At 37.0% G+C, this 20,448-nt stretch overlaps 1 protein-coding gene across 1 annotated transcript in view; it reads right to left on the reverse strand.

The window, feature by feature from the left end:
* Nucleotides 1–830: 830 nt before the first annotated feature.
* PKNOX1 (PBX/knotted 1 homeobox 1) overlaps nucleotides 831–20,448 on the reverse strand; it is a 26,508-nt gene continuing 6,890 nt past the window's right edge. The window contains exons 4-10 of the mRNA XM_009997979.1: nucleotides 11,325–11,495; nucleotides 8,778–8,877; nucleotides 7,650–7,747; nucleotides 5,350–5,478; nucleotides 4,263–4,339; nucleotides 2,503–2,675; nucleotides 831–1,529 (exon numbers count right to left, since the gene is read on the reverse strand). Coding sequence (XP_009996281.1) covers nucleotides 1,318–1,529; nucleotides 2,503–2,675; nucleotides 4,263–4,339; nucleotides 5,350–5,478; nucleotides 7,650–7,747; nucleotides 8,778–8,877; nucleotides 11,325–11,495 — 960 coding nt within the window. The 3' untranslated portion in view covers nucleotides 831–1,317. The remainder of the gene's footprint in view (nucleotides 1,530–2,502; nucleotides 2,676–4,262; nucleotides 4,340–5,349; nucleotides 5,479–7,649; nucleotides 7,748–8,777; nucleotides 8,878–11,324; nucleotides 11,496–20,448) is intronic.

Raw genomic sequence — 20,448 nt, forward strand, 5'->3', positions numbered from 1 at the left:
TGGGGGGAAAAAAAAACAAAGGAACTTTTACCCCACAAACCAAAAAAAAAAAAAAAAAGAAAGTGTTGTCATCACTAGCTCTTAGTTTTTAGATGACACACAAGGATTTTCTACTCTAATAAAGCCTGCTGTATATTCTGGTAGTAACCTTCAGATTTGAAGAAATTTTATATAAATCCGTAAGTTACATTTCTTTTTGTATCAGGGGAAAATATTTCAAATGCAAGAAAATAGCAGAGTGATAGTAGAATTCATGACTGTATAGTAGGCAACTTCTCATTTTTCAGATTCAGTTGTACAAACTATAAATTGTTGCATTTTTCTAATAACTGGAAAAGTTGTGGGTATTTCAGTTTACTTACCTGAAGACGCTTTTAGCAAATATTTTCAGATACAAGTCTAGATACAGAGTTAATGTAATTTGAACATCAGTTCACACATAATATAAATCAATGTTTGACAATATCAAAATCCCAAACAGTGGGCCCTTCTTATGTTGTTATCAAATATAGTATATCACTGTGGGATAGCTGAGAATCATAGAATGCTAGCATAGGCTTGTTTATTAAATTGGGTCAATTTTCAGACCTTCCAAATAGGAATACTAAACATTTATTTTTCCCCTCTGGAAACTTTTTTTTTTCCCCTCCTGCTTAATACAGTCGTCATCCCAATTCCTAGTGAATTTATAAAAATATTTTTTATCCAATAATCCCGGCAAGGTAAAAATAGGAGTTTTTATAGCAAATGATAAACAGGCTCACAGACTATGAGAGAAACTAAACTTATTTAAATTGCCATACATTCGCTACTGAATCACACACCAACATTTTCTTTTTATGTGTGTTGCTGTCCACCTCAGACTAGCAGTTTTTAAGGTGCAGAAGCATCTTTCAAATATACGCATCTAACTCAATGATCAAGTTCCACACACTAGTGTCACATGCTTTAAATGTACATCACCTGCCCATCAAGAGCTGTCTTAAATAACAGCACAAATTGAAACTGCATAATTCTTTAGAAATTGCAGCACTTCCAATTCATAGAACAAAGGGGTGCTTATGTGGTTCTTTATATTACTAGATATAATTTTCTGAAATAAGAAAAGGAAAACAAATGAAAAAACACATTTGAAAGAAGTTGCTGCACCTGCAAAAACACTCTTTAAGCTTACTATGAAATACAAAAAAGTGCACCCTTCTATATCTACATATAAAACATATTAGAAATAAAACTTGTGTAAAATGTTTGCTGTGCAAACTATAAAAACAGTCAGTCAGTCCATTCTTTTTCCTAAACATTTTGTCACATTGCTTCCTACTGCAGAGAATCACTGTTATCCAAGACCAGCCCACTGATATTTGTTGTCGAGAGGTCTCCTCCATCATCTTCACCGCTGTCTACAGACTCATCCTCACTTTGCCCTGCCATCATAACTTGCTGAACAGCCAAAGTAGCACCATCGGATGACAAAGACTGCAGACTGTCTACATTCATGTTGACTGGAGCTGTAATTGTTACAACAGCACCTGGAAAAGCACAATTGTAGTACTTTAGCATGTTTCTATGTAGTTGTAGTACTTTTTTATTTCTAATTCTGAGTAATACACACTTATATATAACAATGTTTGTTTTTTAACAGCAGGAAGAAAACCTAAATTTAAAGGTTTTAAGGATCTAAATTAAAGCTCTGTAGGCTGTCAAACACTTAAATATCAGGAAATGCCAGAATTAAGTTGGCCAGGAATCTTTAACTTAGCTGTGGTATGGACATCCATTATAGCAGTTCTCCAAACAAGTAATCTCAAGACTATTTCTGCAAAGTATTCCAGCTTAATTCATTGCAAAAAAAAAAAAAAAAAAAAAGAGTATTCATAGAGATCCAAGGTGAGTTAAATGGATAAAGCTGTTGTCAGATCCAGTGGAGGCTGAAAGGAAAATTGCTACAAACTAGAAAGGCATAAAACAGCAGGTGGCAGGCTAGAAAGGATGGCCCTGAGATTAAAGTAGTTATTTATCTTTCTTAAATTGAGCCTATTTGTTTGATCTGATGCTAGGGAAATTACTTCAGTCAACATCTTTGGAGGCTTTATTACATTTCCCTGCTTCTCAGTGTTCAATTCGAAGCACATGAGGCAGATACAGAAGCGCAGATGCTCAGTCCCTCTAGCAATAGTGAAAACTAGAACTGCAGTCAAGCGGAATGCTACTGACATGCATATGCATACTACGAGAAGTTAGTTGGACATCTAGCATTTGTTCTGCTGCTTCACTCTTTTGAAACAAATGCAACAGTCTCTCAAAAAAAACAGAATAGCCCCCAAACACAGAAAAGTTTTAAAGAGGAAAAACAGACACCTTCCTGTTGTCTTTTTCCAAATTAAAAACACATTTATACTGAAATATCAAGGTGTTCCCCTCCCCCCAAAGCCATTAAACTCTTAATTTCCCTGTCAGAGAGAAATTAATTTTATTATCTGTGGTTTTGCCAATTCTCCTTACCATCTGACATTGTTAGCTCATTAGATTGCTGCTGAGCAACTCCTGAGGCAATGGAGTCAGGCCAGAACCTCTGAACTGGTCGGTTCTGTGCTGTTTTTTTCTTTGTTTTTGGAGTTTCAGAACAACTGGAATCCAGCATTGGCTGAAGAATTCGCCTTCTAGCATTGATAAACCTAAATGAAATCAAAGGCAAGAAGTACTTATGACCAGTTGGCTGCAAATTCTCTCGCAGATTCACAAAATACGCAGGGGGGCATAGGGAGTGGAAAGAAACAGAAAATCTTCTCCCTACCAGCTTGGCTGGACTTTCATTTTAATATGTAAAAATGCTGCTAGACCACTGGCACCCTTTAATTTTGGCAAACTAGCTAAGAAAGTACTTCTATTATATTGCTGCTCACAGCATTTTTTCCCCTGGTCAGAAGAAGAAATTCTCCAGACAGCATGACAGATGTACACTGCAAGATCTTATTAAAAACTAAGCACCAGAAAACTTGCTGATGGCACAGCTCAGAAAGCTGATACTCCTCTCATTACAGTTCATCTAAAATCTAGCCTCTGCCTAACCTAGTTTGTCTGGTCTGGTTTAATTTACTTCCTTAAGCTCCCACATTATTTATTTTATAGGCTGCTTGGCTTTCCAATGTCTGGTTCCTCACCCAGAAGACCTCTGCAAACACATTTTTCAGATCTTTCCCAAATCCTTTTAGTTACCTGATCCCAACTTGTTTATTTTAGCATGCTAATTGCTGCCCTTCTCCTTTCTGCTAGTAAACAAGAAAATACTTAAACCACATCTCACTAAGCTACTAGAAGTTAACTGAAGCAATTTCAATGTAGCTATCTATGGCAAGGAGCTGTGACTGACAATAGCACCCCTTGCCAAATCTGACAAAACACATCCAGGAAGGAAGCTAGGTGCAGCTGGCAGGTTCACATGGTGTAAAGCAATGCTTTGCAAAGACATTAGCCAAGATCCCAGTACCACAGAGCTCCACTATTACCACATTACACAGGCATAGTTACACTGTTCCACTTCTGGAACCAGTGTACTGCCACTATCTTGATTATTTCCCCACTGGACACCTCTGCCATGCAGCCAATGTCATCTTTGAAATCTGAGGAAGATTCCTGTTGAACTTAGCTACAATAACTTTAGGACCCAACATCACAAACAGAATCAGATGCATGTCAGCACCCTCACTCCCTTCTTCCGCAGAGGCAGGTGTATTATCTTAAACTTCCAGTGAAGATAAGACAGGCTATCACATGTTGAACCAATAGAGTAGTTGAGATACTGACATCCTGCATTCAGACATCACTGCTCAGGGAATAACATCCTTTGATATAAGAGCAGAAGGAGTATCTGTTGACAGTAACTTCTTAAACATTTGCAGCCACAATCATCAGAGAACACTTTTCAGAGTTTTAGGTCACTGAACAGCTTTAAACTTCAACTTCCTTACTTGCAGAAGAGACATGACAGTACTTCCATCCCTATCAGCAATAGAACAGAATGAAATTCCTAAATGTTGCAAAGTTTTCTGGACTCCTTACGTAATCTAAATGACAATTTATAACTCACTATAAAAACATGCTTGCATATGAATGCATAGTTCTTGTATTTTTATATGTATTTTGTAACACAGGTTAAAAAGAAAGTTCAACTCCAGATATCCAAGCTATACTCTTAACTATTTCTCTATGTTGTACATGGGTGGAGACAATGACAGACAGGATGTAAGAGTTTTTGCTCTTACCAATTGTTAACCTGGAGTAGTGTCAGATTTGTTTGTGCTGCAATCTGTTTCTTTTCATCCTCTGTTGGATATGGATGCTAAACAGGACAAGAAAAAAAAAAAAGCATAAGCTTATTTCATCTCAACAAAAATAAGGACTCATTTACTACAACTGATTAAAGCTGCTAGATTAAAATCATCTGACTCATTGAAAATAAAATTTAGAAACCTCACAAACTTTTATAGATAAAAATCATTTAACAAAGACTGTTCTACTACAAAGAAATTACTTTATCCTTGAAAGTGTATATGATACCATTAAACTGCTGATGTGTAATTCAGAAGAAAAAGCTTCTCATGGCTGAGAGTCTTTATTAAACAGCGTGATCCCTGGGCAACCCAGCATGTGATAAGATCTGATTAGTTATGCTGTTTAAAGGCAGTGTCACATGAGAGTACTGACAAGCATTTTCTAGTTAAATAAAGCTACTCTGAACTAAATGGATGGAGAGAGTGTACGTAACATAAGAAGCACACACGCAGTTCCCCTGTATCATTTGTCTGTTGTAAAACAGTTGTAAGAGACAAAACATCAATCAACTAAACATTGCGATATAACTTGAGACGCATTTATTCTTTCAGGACAAACATTTACACAATGGAAAAATATTCTATTGAAAGCACAAGTAGATAGTAACTCTAAACACACTAAAACACACTAAAAGGACTGTCAGAAAGGAGATACAGCCAAAAAATTTGAAATTCTCCTCTATATCATACCCCACAAAACACAGATGGAACTATTTTTCCTTGTGCCATGAAGAAGGGTGTAGAGAGCCCTAAGTTCTCAACATGATGAAATGAAGGCAGATTATTTTAACAATGTTTATTGAGATTCTGATGTACAAATGAAACATATTTATTCAAATAATAATAAAATCAACTGACATTAGGCTGTGAACTACTCCAAATGACTTCAGGGAAAACTGAACTGAGATTACACACATGACAGCAGAATAAAATCACCTTCTTTATGAAGCAAAATCATAAGAGACCACATAAAAGAGTGACACAAAACCTGTGACTCCTGATCATGTTCAATCCTTACCCCTATGTGCTGAAAAAGCCAAGATCTCATCACATTTGTAGCGTGCTTTGGAAGAACTCCTCTTTTGTTTTTTGATGAGCCATCATCTTGATGCAAGATGCCTAGATCTTGGTTTAATTGCAACTGAAGCTGCACATATAATTTTAGAAGAAATAAGGCAGTTAACATAGAAATAGCATTCTGTATCAATGTATGAATAACTCATTTATAGAAGAAATGAAATTAGGCTTCAGGCATACTGATTATAAAAAGCTACTTTATTTGCTAGGGAAGGCTTAAAATTGCAGCTCTCCTACAATAGTATAGTCTTCATCCAGGGAAAATGCTGTATCAGATTTCTGTAGTTTTCACATTTCATGAAACTTCTGTTTTAAGAATTACAGCTGTTATCAGGCTCTGTAGGTGATTTTGTGACAATAGCCAAATGTTGACTTCCTGTAATTTAGAATAAAACCCATCTATGCAGTTCATGTCAGCTTAATGAACCTCTGTACTAATCTACACTACCCAAGGGATCTGATTACTTTTGTCACCTTATGTAGTCATTTGCACAGGTGAAGAGCAATTGAAAAACACAATGCTGAATATACTACTCACTGTGAGCAAACATAGATGACTATGGAAGACGTACAATAGTATAGAGTTAAGACCTAAAGGACTTAAAAGAGTTGCAAACAAAGATGCTAAAGGTACTGCTAAATAAATGCATCTAAATTCTCCAAGAGCAAGAACACATATATGGTAGAAACCCTAATTCACTTCACAACACTTTTTACTAGTTTTCCTAAAGGTTATAATTTCTTCCTCAATTTTGCTTTCTTTTTTCTATGGAAGCATCAAATAATTTGCACATTGGTTATCTGAACATGAGGGAATATGCTCTTAAATGCTTATGCAGAGATAAGAATAAACAGTATATAAATTGCATATAAGCTTATATTTCAGACAATTATAACTGAAATAATTCTAAATCAGGTTTTTCAGGTAATACAAAGCAATTTCTTCAAGACAGTAATTATGTCTATGTCCTGTATTAAACAAGTTTTAAAAAAGGTTTAAATTATCTATCAAATTACAACAATTATATATTTGAAGCATACTTTTATTTCCAAAATACAGGTTTACATTCTAAATATTCTGCTTGTATATGGAGGCTTTATTATGAGCTTTCAATAGCTCTCCCCCAGTATTTTCTCCCTACATCCACAGCTTTCTGAAAACTGAAAAAGAATTTGAAGGACTTCCTATGAGTGATAAGAAATAAAGGTCCAAACCTGTGTACAGGTGGGTTTGGAGATTCCTATTAACAACAAGAGTTGTCAGAGATACATATAGAGGTCAAGTCTGATTTTTGTTTATTTTTTTTTTCCTTCACAGGTGTAAAAAGCTTTTCTCTTTAAAAACACTTCAGTCTAGGAGAGTAATTTTACATGTTTCTCTCTGAAAGGTATCTGAGGACAGAACAGCATGCATTCTGAAGAATATGGGCAAGTACACACATGTTACTGTAAATACAAAAAATGTAAGAATACTCTAAGCATACTGTTTTGGTTGGAAGGTCAGAAGAAGGAAGTAGAGAATAACAATGAGTCAGTGATTACCAACAGATTTCATGCTGTGGAGATGGCAGCTCCTCATTCACATTTTTAAGTGACTCTGGATTCCTGGAAGATTTCATTTACCACTTCCAGGTCCAAGAGAAAGCTAGCGAGGTTTTCTGTAACTGAAGATGGTCTAGTTCTCATGTTTCTTTTTCCTTACTTGAGCTCTTTAGATACAACTCTCCAGAGTCCCACCCCCCAGAAGAGAGCTGGTCCTTATCTTTTCTGGTATGATTCAATGAGCCCAATGTGAAGATCTCGCATAGTGTCAACTGTGTATTTTGTAGGTTTTATGTCAAAATGTTTGTCAATATATATAAATTCTGAAATACATACAGTTTCACAGTCTAGCAGTTGCCATCATGATAAAAAGTCAAATTTCTGACAACAGCAGTGTGGCACCATAATGCAATATAGTAAATATATCCAGCCATAAACCTAGGTCAGCAATTAGAAAAGTTTTAATCATTGAAAAGGAGTCTACTTAATTTAAATGGTTTTTTTGCTTCGGTTTGGAGGGGTTATTGATGACTTGTCATGGCAAAGAAGATCTGTCTTGGACCTTAAGTCATGTTATACAACTTCTAACTCCTATAGCAGGGCTTACATTAATTTTACATCAGTTACTACATGTGTGCATGCAGAGTTCATTCTGACAAGTGTGTCAGAATACTATCCTCTGAAGCTCATGACACAAACCTGAGAGTTCTGGATCCGAATAGTGCCAGGTGACAGTGCTTGAGTCACCACTTGACCTTGTGGAGTGACCACAGTGACTGGCTGATACACTGTCCCACCTCAAAACAAAACAGCAACAAAGATCATAGGTAAGTAAAAGCCCTTCAAATATTATTCTCTCTAAACACACAAACACACCAGCACTGCAGACAATACAACAGTTTTGATAATATACAAACTATTATTTTCTACTAAGCATGTAGGATGTGCTCTTTGTTACACTATTTTTATTTTTATTTTCACAAAAATCTGTACAAAATGTGATTGTTTCCCTATATTCTAGGTATTCTAAATCTACTAAGACTATCAGGCTATAAAATAGTTCACTGTTTTGTTTTAACTGAGATAATTCTTCAGTCAAAAAGGCTCACAACACCAAAACCACACCTATGTGTCTCAGCTGGTTAGGGGCAGTCAGCTGGATAACACCTACACGTCTGAGTCCACTAAGGTGACAGAATCCTGGTGAATGCACAGGACATGCTGGGCACCAAAGCCACGTTGTGTCTCAGGATAACCTCTCTCCAAGTATATGCTGTAGGAGCAGACTGCACTGCTTTGCTGCATTTGTAGTCAAGGCTTTTTTTTTTCCACTTGCTTCAAAATCTTGCTTAGAAGCAAGATAAAACATTTCAGTTCAAATGTCATCCCCATACAACAGTAAAACCACTTGGACTTCAAGAATTTCACAGACTTCTGGGTGTTGTTCCAAACTCTATACAGCATGAGACAGCTAGCAACGGCAATATTTTAAGTAATGCATGTTTTTGTCAAAGAGAATTATTTTTTTGAACAAAAAAAGAAAGACTAAAACACCCTAGTCTCTGAAATATCTTTTACAACAGTAAAGTTGCATAGGAAGATCTCTTAATACTACATATATATGTAACCTCTGCTCATATATGCATACATGGTACACACATAAATCAAACAAACATTCAGAAACCAGTAAGGCACTTGACAGTATCACAACTTTTTAGGTATTAGAGTTAAAACACATTTTTTAAACTACTTCTGTATTTTTTGTAACAACTATAAAAGACACCAAAATGAAGAGTAAGGTGTCAGTTTTTCTTTACTGTGTCATACCTGCTACTGTTGCCATAGTTACATTTCCCTGCTGCAATGCTGATGCTGGCACCATAATCCCTTGGGGACTGAGTGTGCCTGCAATGGCACTTGGAATTTGCTAGAAAAATAAAACAATTAATTGCTTGCATTTTTTTTTTTTTTTTAAAGTTTGGTTGGTTGCTTTTTTGGTTTGGGTTTTTTGTTGGCTTTGTCTTTTTTTTTTGGTTGTTTGGGTTATTTTAAGGAGATAAAGCATGCTTGTGCAATTTTGGGTCTAAAAATACATTTGGAGTTTAATCACAGGATTAACTTCAAAGAGAAAGAGACTGCATTTAGAGGTTTGTCATTACCTACATTCATTTCTCATTATCACCAACCATTACCTTTAAAAACTCTCACAAAAGCAACTGTTAGAAAAAATATAGAACCAACCTGACAAATTTTAGGAGAGAAATTATTCTATACATAGTAAGAGAAACAGATTCCAAAGACACAAGAGGAAAAGGACAGATTAAATAGACCCCTGATGGTCTTATTGCAAGCATCAAAGCTTTAGAATTGTAGCCATTACTAGAACTCCTTCAATTTCAAAATAATGTATCAAGTATTCAAGATGCCAAATGTTTTATTCTGCTCAGGATAGTTCTTACTCAACTGTGAACATGCAAACTCTTATGCATTCCTTAATATGTATGAATAATTTCTATTGTTACCAGTCCCTCTACAGAGGACTGTTAACAGACACACAAAAAACATTTTAAAAATTGTTTTTGTCTGAATTTAGGCTCTCCACACTTTCAAACACCAAAACCTAAGCAAGGGGTCTAGATAGTGAACATTACAAGTCATTGAAGGATTTCACAATACATAGCATCAGACAGATTAGTAAGGCAGAGATAGAACCATCCCCTAAGTCTAGGTATCTAGTAGGGCTCACTTTCTAGCATCTAACAGCAGAAGTACCAACCATAACATATGAACTGTGGTTAATTTATTACAAAAAATACAATTGGTTATTGCATTTAGGTTAATATTAACAATACATAACCTGAGGTTCATATGTATAGAAATGAGTACTATCCACAACTACAGTCACTCCAGGTAACATGAAATGACATACATCTCAAATACTGTAACTACAATCCATCAGACACTGTCTATTTGTTAAAGTTTGGTTGGTTGCTTTTTTGGTTTGGGTTTTTTGTTGGCTTTGTCTTTTTTTTTTGGTTGTTTGGGTTATTTTAAGGAGATAAAGCATGCTTGTGCAATTTTGGGTCTAAAAATACATTTGGAGTTTAATCACAGGATTAACTTCAAAGAGAAAGAGACTGCATTTAGAGGTTTGTCATTACCTACATTCATTTCTCATTATCACCAACCATTACCTTTAAAAACTCTCACAAAAGCAACTGTTAGAAAAAATATAGAACCAACCTGACAAATTTTAGGAGAGAAATTATTCTATACATAGTAAGAGAAACAGATTCCAAAGACACAAGAGGAAAAGGACAGATTAAATAGACCCCTGATGGTCTTATTGCAAGCATCAAAGCTTTAGAATTGTAGCCATTACTAGAACTCCTTCAATTTCAAAATAATGTATCAAGTATTCAAGATGCCAAATGTTTTATTCTGCTCAGGATAGTTCTTACTCAACTGTGAACATGCAAACTCTTATGCATTCCTTAATATGTATGAATAATTTCTATTGTTACCAGTCCCTCTACAGAGGACTGTTAACAGACACACAAAAAACATTTTAAAAATTGTTTTTGTCTGAATTTAGGCTCTCCACACTTTCAAACACCAAAACCTAAGCAAGGGGTCTAGATAGTGAACATTACAAGTCATTGAAGGATTTCACAATACATAGCATCAGACAGATTAGTAAGGCAGAGATAGAACCATCCCCTAAGTCTAGGTATCTAGTAGGGCTCACTTTCTAGCATCTAACAGCAGAAGTACCAACCATAACATATGAACTGTGGTTAATTTATTACAAAAAATACAATTGGTTATTGCATTTAGGTTAATATTAACAATACATAACCTGAGGTTCATATGTATAGAAATGAGTACTATCCACAACTACAGTCACTCCAGGTAACATGAAATGACATACATCTCAAATACTGTAACTACAATCCATCAGACACTGTCTATTTGTGTATAAAAATTACCAGCCATCAATATCTTAAGGAAGCAGACTAGACACAGGAGACCTTCTTAAGAAGGTTTTTTTTTTCTTCTCCTTTGTTTATTCTGTTTCCTAGCCTCCTTCCAAAAAAATAGCAAACCTAGGCTATTCTGAATGTCTCCATTTGCTCAACCGAGGGCAAATCAAAAAAGGAAGACAGACAAAAAAGTGACTTGGGCACATTTCAACAGATTTGTCCATTATGCAGTGGCACACAGGTGTGCAGAAAAAAAAAATAGCTTTTTCTGCTTTTAATAACTGATTTTGAGAAAGTGAAAGAAACTGCAGGAGCTCTGTAAACTAATAGCAATAGAAGTGTATCTATAACTTCCTAGGGAAATCTAAGCTTAACTGTATTTGAAACGTACCTGAGATTGCACAGGTGAATAAGGACTTCCAGGCTCTCCACTTAATAGAGTTTCACTGTTCATTTTTGTCTTCAGGCAGGCAATATAACGACTACAGAAATCCTTGCAGAGTTCATTAACCTTTTCTAGCTCAAGGAGATGGATACGTAGAACTTGGATTGCTTTTACCATCTAGGGAGAGAGTTGGAAAAAAAATTAAGAAACAAAATAACTGTTAATTTTAAAAGTATTTAATGTGAGATTTAAGCAAACACTACTTTACAGTAACAAAGACCATCTAACTAAGACAGAGTTACTAATTGCTAAGGGCTGACTAGAGTTCTCTAGCTCTGATCATTATGGTCCTGAAATGTGAAAGGAACAGGTTTACGTACAAAACCTGTATCCTTTCATGGCATGAGTAAACTACCATACAGGGGAAACAAAGAACTTCATTATAATCTTTATCTCTATCACATTATCCCCATCTTACAACTGTGAGTCATACACCACACACTGCTGAAAGTGAAGAAACTAATCATATCCATACATAGTATTTGGAAAGTGTGGTTGAGACAGCCTTGGTAAGCAACAGCCATCTTGAGCTACAAAAAAATACCAGATTCAGTGCCACATTACACATTACATCAAAAGTGTACAGATTAATTTGAGATAAATTGAGAAGACCCTTGTGTGACTTAGGACAAAGTTGTCACACCGATTGCTAAGGAGGGGGAAAGGCACAGGAAATGGCCTACCAGCTTGCCTATAACAAAAACACAATAGCTTTTTTTTCTATAAAATGAAAGAGGTTCCAAAGTTCAAGCTTTGTTGAACAATGTGACAAAATAAAGAAACAGTTCTTTAGTCCTAGAGCTCCAAATTCCTCTGCAATCCTATGTCAAAGATTAACAACTCCGGGATAAAATCTTGTAAACATTCAGTTGAGGAGATTGTTTCTGGAATATAAACCAATAAATACATAGCACTCAACAACAAATCCATGTTTAAATAAAAACTGAAGTACAGGAGATGTGTGCATGATGAGAACACTTATCATGCTTACTGTGAGAAAAAGACTCACAAGCTTGGACAGCTAATGGTATTACATACTGCATAAAGATAGCTTAGAAGACTGTAAAAGGTCATGGCAGAAGATCAAAGACTAAAACGAAATCCAGATGGTCTAAATTTTCAGGAACTGGTAGGAAATCCAGGACATTCAAATATGTACATAACACATAGGCAAAGTAATTACTTATTTTTTATACAGTGTGCCATCCTCAACATCTATTTGCTATGCTAGATCTCCAGTTTTATGAAACTAATAACTGTAACTTTGAAACATACTGCAGAGCTAATTTTAACATAATTTGGAAAAAAAATTGACATACGAAGCATCATTTACCTGGCTGGAGCACTGAATCCAATGACCAGAAATGATAGCTTAACTAAGTAATTGGCTTATTACTTCTAACTAAAGAAGCCAACTGGGAGTTGAAGTTGCCTTTGTTCAAGCACCTGAAGGTGACCAAGACAGGCATACTCCTGAGTGTACATACTCCCCTCTCCCCTGTGATGCCTTTAGTTTTCATTGTGACAGATCTTTTCTCTGCCTTTTCATTGGTATGTCATATGACATTCACCTACTGTGGAAAATTGTATATTAAAATAAACAAGGGGAAAAAAATGAAGTTATAACAAAAAATAAAACCTTATCCCTTCTAAGAGCTAAATATATAAAAAATACCCCACAACATTTATCTTTAAAAGCATGCCTGCAGAAAAAAAAAAAATACAAGCTGTAGACTTGAGGCAGTTGATCCAAATTAAAGTCTGGTAACTCTTACAACCTATGACACCAAAAGCCTTTGAAGTAATAAGTACAATGGCCCAGAGCTGAGGTACATAAAACAGCAACCTTCTGAAACAGTTCTCAGCAGTGGTTGCTGTTAAAACGGTGTTTAAGAACCTTTAAACACAAACAAGTAAGACTACGTAAATTTAACTAGATTTTAACAGAAAAGAATGGTCATCTATTTTAAAAAAATATTTTGCTCCTTTCACAATTATTAATGATTGTTCTGTAATACTGCAACAGCCAAAGATTTTCAGAGACAAAAAAGTTTAGATCCAAATTAAAGTCTGGTAACTCTTACAACCTATGACACCAAAAGCCTTTGAAGTAATAAGTACAATGGCCCAGAGCTGAGGTACATAAAACAGCAACCTTCTGAAACAGTTCTCAGCAGTGGTTGCTGTTAAAACGGTGTTTAAGAACCTTTAAACACAAACAAGTAAGACTACGTAAATTTAACTAGATTTTAACAGAAAAGAATGGTCATCTATTTTAAAAAAATATTTTGCTCCTTTCATAATTATTAATGATTGTTCTGTAATACTGCAACAGCCAAAGATTTTCAGAGACAAAAAAGTTTAAATAATAAAATTCTTCATGTGTGGCAGACCAACACAAAACACGTATTACTGAATGGCTTAAACATTCAGTTAGAACTGAGGTAACAAAAATATGCCTCTGGGCACATAATATTTGACCATATTAATAATTAGCTTTGCTCAGTCTGGAGAGGTTTTTTTTCCTTGAACCATTACTCATATTTATATTATTAATTTATCAGCACTTGTTTGGGGGGAAAATAAAAGTTGCTTTTTCATCTTAGATTTAGTTTCGAATTGATGGTTGATACTTGAAGTGAAAATTGAATTAAAGTAAAAATTAACCATAAACCAAGAGTAACATTATCCAGGTTTCTGCAGAGCCACACACAGACACGCTGCTCCTACAGCTGTGCTACTGTGGTTAGGAAGGCAAAAAAACTTCGTAAATATGCCATGCCTGTCACCAAGTCTTATTTACTCATTTACAATGATGCTAATTGTGGCCATGTGGCTCCTGCTCTCTCACGGCATGGGTGGACCAAACTTAAATTTGTTGGCAGAAGTTCACTTTTTCCTTGAAACTAAAAAAGAAACATTTTTTTTTTAAATCAAGAACTCCTGATCAAATCACCCATGTCAGACAAAGGTAATACAAAGAAATGTTTTCAGGCAGATCAGAGAATATTTCATTCGTATGTTCTCAAAAATCTAAACCAACCATGATTCTGTTATTTAGTACTACTCTGTAGAGTATGCCCCAGAACAATGAATTTTTATAACCCACTTGATTCAGCTGTTTCAGCTGCAGAAATAAACCTCGAGTATCATTTTAGAGAACTGCACAAAGACACAAGTAACCATGAGATATACATATGTTATTGAAACTGTTATAAATAAAGATAATGGTAAACTATTAGGGAGAGAAAAGTAGGTCACTGAAAAACTTCCAGTTATTGCCAAACCTGCTATCCAGAGTATATTGATGTACAAATATATATTAAGACTGGGCACATCCTTAGTTCTAAAAATGGTTCAGACTGTGCCTGCACCCTGTCTTTTCAGTGCCTCAGGCACGTGGTGCAAAGAACACACTATGCACTACCTTACTCATAATTCCCAGCTAGATATATGGACAATTTTATATAAATTTCAGTGCACTTAACATAAGCATATAGTAACTACATATATGGACAGCATATGTGAAAGAATCTCCATATAGTAACAAGCAAACTTCTCACTCATTACTCTTCTCATTTGCAAAAAAACATTAAAATACATACATTCACAGCTCACCTAACTTCCTGAGCAAATCCTTCTGTGGCAATTTTAAGTTTTCAGGGGGAGAACATATGACTCTGGGAGAGAACATATCTTGTTTTAATTTGTTTCCAAATGATAACCTCTCTCCCCTATTTCGAGTCCCAAGCTAAGAGACATAGCTGGGAAAGGTATGACTAGAGATTTATGAGACAGTTCTGCACATTACAGTAGTAAGAATGCTTTTCAGAAATGCAGAAGCGTGGCTTGTTCACTCAAGAATATTCAAATTACATCATCTGGCTTCACCACCACCACAACTTGTCCTGACACAACTAAAAATTCAATAGGATAGTCTTTGAGAAGAGGGTACTGAACCGAAAATCCTTACCCCAAATGAAACAAAAAACTCAGGGGTCTTCAAAAAAGGCAGTGTCCTGTTCAAATACAAAAGTGAGAGTATATTTAACATCCCATGTTTTGTATTGTTTCTAGACTTGATAAAGCCCTGAGTAACCTACTCTGACTTCACAGCTCTCCCTGCTTCGTGAAGAAGGTTGGACTACAGACCTCTTCAGCTTGTAATCATAGCATCCAACCTCAATCTCTCTACAGTCTCTATGAACGTGGGGAAACTAAAAAAGCTAACCATGTATGGGAAGAGTTTACTCTGAGTTAAAACCATACAAGAGGCAGGAATCATCCTGAGGCAACATGATGTTTCTGCACTGGCTCAGTCAACAGTAAGTAACAAAGAAGTGTTAAGTAGTCAGTGTCTTAAGAAATAATGTAATCTGTGAACCTGTAATCTCTAAAAATTATCTGCCAACACCCATGCCGAATAACTTCTTGGACATGGAGGAACCTGTCTAAATCCTAGACATAAAAGGATAATAATGGAGAACAAACAGAAGCTGGTTCATTTGTTCATTCCAAGATCTGTTTTCTCTGTGAAAATGAGATAGAGATGTCGAAGGCAAAGGGTAAGGAGCACCAACGGATACTTCATGTTATGGGGATACGGTTGAGCATGCGTCCAGAAAGCATGTGCACTTGGCAACCTCTGGCTAGTGACAGAGACCACCAATCATGATTCTTGATATAAGATGGTAGATGTAAAGGTAGATGTAAAATAATAATCAAAAAAGATAAGGAAGAAGTTAGAGCTCTGGGAGAGAAAGCACAATTCCAGTCTAGGTAGGAAAACATGAGCACAACCTTCAGCTTCCACTTCCTTATCACAGGGTTTAGGATTTGAAAAGGAGAAGTCTGCAGCACTTCTTGCAGATAATCGGCACTAAGACCAAGTGCAGAGAAGATCAATGGTGACACTGAGAGCATCACTGACCAATAATCAGAAAAGAAAACAAAACTGTTGAAAATCAGAAGACCCCTGTAGAAGACATTCCAAGACAGAAGATAATGCAGGTTCCAATAAAATGTGACGCCACGTGCATATCTAGAAGAGCTAAATATTTATTGCAAAAAAATAATAAACTTTTACCTCTCTCTTCTACCTTCCTGAATGGTTTCATCTGTGTGGTCAGAGCCAGTGAAATTGGAAGGGAAAAGTTTTGAACTTTCGTTTGCAGCCAACAGTTCCTGAAGAACAAACTAGGTAACTACCACAGAAAAGACACTGTGTATTTATTTAGGGATGAACTGGAACTCCCGCAAAAGTTTCAGTCCAAAGATAACTATCTCTTCTGACTGGAAGAGGAATTTGTGTTAAAAGCAAAGACATACCTATTATGCCATGAATTCCTAGATCTCAGAGTAAGCTAATAAAATCTGTTGAGGAGCTTGCACTCTTGACCTTTCTTATTCCCTCTCTGTCCCCTGGTGCTGGCATGATTATTCTCATAAGGAACACAAGGAAAAAGAGGTGCATAGCTTTCCTGATGGAGCATGTTGAAGAAAAAGCAGTTTGTGTCTGTTTTACTGCAGCAGCTGTCAAGCTCCTGTCCCATCCATGGGGAGTGGGGTTAGGGTTGGAGACCTCCTAGGTTGGTGATGGCCCTCAATGAATGCCTCTGAAGAAGGAGCAGAACTCTGCAGAGTGGACATTGCCTCTGGCCTCACATTCAGGAGGCAGAAGAAGGACTTGCCAGAGGAGGGAATCCAGTGTCAGATTGGAGTTGAAGTACAATTAGAGCTGTCAGGTGCCAGATTCCCTTCCTGGAAGGAAGGATCTCTTCCTTTAAGTCTCCTGATGACAACTGTGCTGTCTTTGTTCATGTGGAATTTGAGGCTCCTGATACAAAATATGAGCTTTTGGAGTGATCCTCTGTGTCCTGTGCCCTGCCCTTCTTAGAGGTCCCCCATCTCCTGCACTGGGGGGATGGAGGCATGGACAGACAGGTCGCATTTGAAGGGATATGCTGAGGTGCTCACAGGTTCCAAGGACATGCCACAGCCAGCTTTGCTGTGCTGCTGCCCAGACTAGGGACCAGTTCAGACTGTTCCTGCACCAAGGCTGCTTCAACCTTATATTGAACTTTGCATTTTCCTGCGATACACTGTTCATTGGAAGGACAACGCATCTTATACACCTCTCAGACAAAGAGATGCCGTAACACAGCTTTGTGGGCTTTTTTAGTGCTGCAGGTTTTGAACACAAACCATTGCTGACTCTATTGCATGAATGCAGATGCAGAAAAAAGAGCAGGAACACAGCAATAAATCGAACTAGAAATATGCTTAATCCAAGTAATTTCACAGAATTACTTAAAAATGAATTTAAGAGAAAAAAAAACCCTTCCACACAAAGTGCCATTTTTTCCCACCTCTTTCCAAATTCTTACAATCTGAGAAATTCTTGCTCTTCTTAACATGCTGAATCTGAAAACCAAAGTTCTGACCTGATCCAGAAGCAGTTAATATTTATAGAAATGTTCCCATCTATTTCACTGCAAACACCCTATTTTAAACAAAGTCAGATTTGGGAGACACTGCAAAAGTAAGAGGTCTTATGTGGAGGGAGAAGACTGGCTGTTTTCCACACCTAGTAACACTATTTCCATGTTGACCATAACCCTTTGCCATGCCACTCCAAGATCAGCAACTGATGGTGTGTTGGACTGGTTAACTAGAAAGAATGGAATCCCTCAATCTAGATAATAAAGGACTGAAACTTGGTTTGCAGGCCAGGCTTAGCTCTGTATGGAGATACTTACAATTAATTTTCAGGTGGATGCTATCTGTACTTCCCCATGCTGAAATCCTTTATATTACTAATGCAGGGAAACCACCAATTAATTTAGAAGGGGAACCATAATTCCAAAGTAACATGGTAATGTACAGTAGCTTACTCAGAGCTACTCAAGTTAGAACAAACTTACACTGCTCTTAAAGAGCTTTCTTTCTGGTCAAACTGACCTACTGCCTATGCCATCCAGATTAACATTCTATGGTGTTCAAGATGAAACCCAAGTTTCTCCTTTGGAATACTCCACACATTTCAAGTGAGTGCATAGTGTGAAACATTGCCAGGATGGTAAGAGGCCCTACAATTCTTATCTCTGCCCCTTCACAATTTCTGTTGTCTAGTCAATTAGCCTAAAGGGAATATGGAGCCTGAAATGATATTCTGCTGTTTTGGAGCCAGTAGTTTAAGCTCCATCACAAAAACTGTGCAGTGTAGTTGAGTTCTACATGCCATTTCCAAAAGAAGTAAAGAGAAAAAACAGAAGCAGCTGAATTAGTGGCTAATTTTCTTGCTACAGGCAGGCCTATGACTCTTTTCAGATAGCACTTGAATTTGGCCCTTTGTGATATGATCAGTTCATCTCAGTTTATCTCTGGTTCCAAGTTTGACTCTGCTAGGGACAGAGAAGTGCACAGGTGGAAAGCAAGTAGTCGTCTGGCCTACCTGCTCCACACTTCTGGCTTGTTCTAGTTAGCAGTCTTCACTAGCTTCTCCTTTCAAGTAAATGGTTGATTTTAACATTGCACTCAAAAAGGGAGGGACGGTAAAAATAGAAGACATAACAAAGGTGTGCAATGTTAGAATCCCTCTCCACTGAAGAGATTTTTAATCTATATAAAACATATTTATGTGACACAAGGCAGAAAAAAATGCCCAGCTGCATTTTACTCTGTGCAAGCACCAATATTTTGAGCTGAAGAGGGACTGAAAAGCCATACAAGGTATTTCAAGACTTGACAAAAACTCTTCTGCTCATTGCGTGTGACTAAATGAACAGCCAGTCAGAATACCAGCTGTTCAGGATCCTCAGCCTTCAGGATATGCAGAAGACAATTTACACTCAGATTCCATTTGGTATCTAGTAATAGAAAGTAATGTCTAACAACATGACTATAGTACAGGAGTTCAACACCAAAGATTTTTGATTTTGCAATGTATTACCACTTTAAGACAGGACTGACCTCAGCAGGCATGGAATACAAGACACAAACTCTTCCTCATCCATCTCAGGCAAAAATAAGCCAGATTTATGCAGCTCATCAACAAAGGTGAACAACATGTAAACCAAGAGACTGTGCCACCACTAAAATCACAAACAGGTCAATTGGCAGGAAGGACTCTCTGAACCAAAGTAAGATAGCTCTAAGAGAACATTTGTGTACAGCCAAAAGCATTTCATGCAGGTGACGGTGTGCAGGATGTTTGGGAAACCTAACTTTGAAGGCTCACAGAAAACACAGAATAGTTAGGCTGGGAGGGACCTCCAGAGATTGTTTAATCCAACCCCCCTGCTCAAAGCAAGGTGAACTAGGACAGGTTACTCAGGGACACATCTAATTGGGTGTCTAGTCTCCAAGGACAGAGACTCCACAACCTCTCTGGGCAACCTAATCCAGTATTCAATCACCCTTACAGTAAAAACACTTTTTCTTATGTTTTAATATAACTTCCTGTGTTTCAATTTACATTTGTTTCCTCTTGCCCTTTCACTTGGGCCTTGCTGAGAGGAGGCAGAGTCTGTCTTCTTAATTATTCCATTAGGTATTTAGAGACATTGATAAAGTTTCACTGCTGCAGGCTTAACAGTCTCTGCTTGGTGAGCCTCTCTTCATATGAGAGATGCTCTAGTCCCCCAGTGATCTTTATGGTCTTTGGCTGGACTCACTCCAGTGTATCTATCCAATGTATCTCATAGAGGGAAGCCCAGAACTGTACCCAGCAATCCAGATTTTTCTTACCAGTGCCTAGCAGAGGGAAACAATCGTGTCTCTTAACCTACTGACAGTGCTCTTCCTAAAACAGTTCAGGTATGTTGAACTTCTTTGCTGCTGGGATACATTTCTCTCTCATATTTGCCTTGCTGTCCTACCAGGAATGTTAAGTCCATTTTCCTAAAACTGGTTTCCAGCTTGGTGGCCCCTGGAGTATATCAGTGCATGGGGTTACTCCTCCCTAGGTACAGGACTTGGCACTTCCTTTTCTTGAACTCTGTGAGATTCCTGTTTGTCTATTTCTGCAAAAGCAACAAGGTACCTCTGAATGGTGGCACGGCTATCTGGT

Source organism: Chaetura pelagica, unplaced genomic scaffold (genome assembly GCF_000747805.2).
Source record: "Chaetura pelagica isolate M959 unplaced genomic scaffold, ChaPel_1.0 scaffold360, whole genome shotgun sequence".
NCBI classification, from domain to species: Eukaryota; Metazoa; Chordata; class Aves; order Apodiformes; family Apodidae; genus Chaetura; species Chaetura pelagica.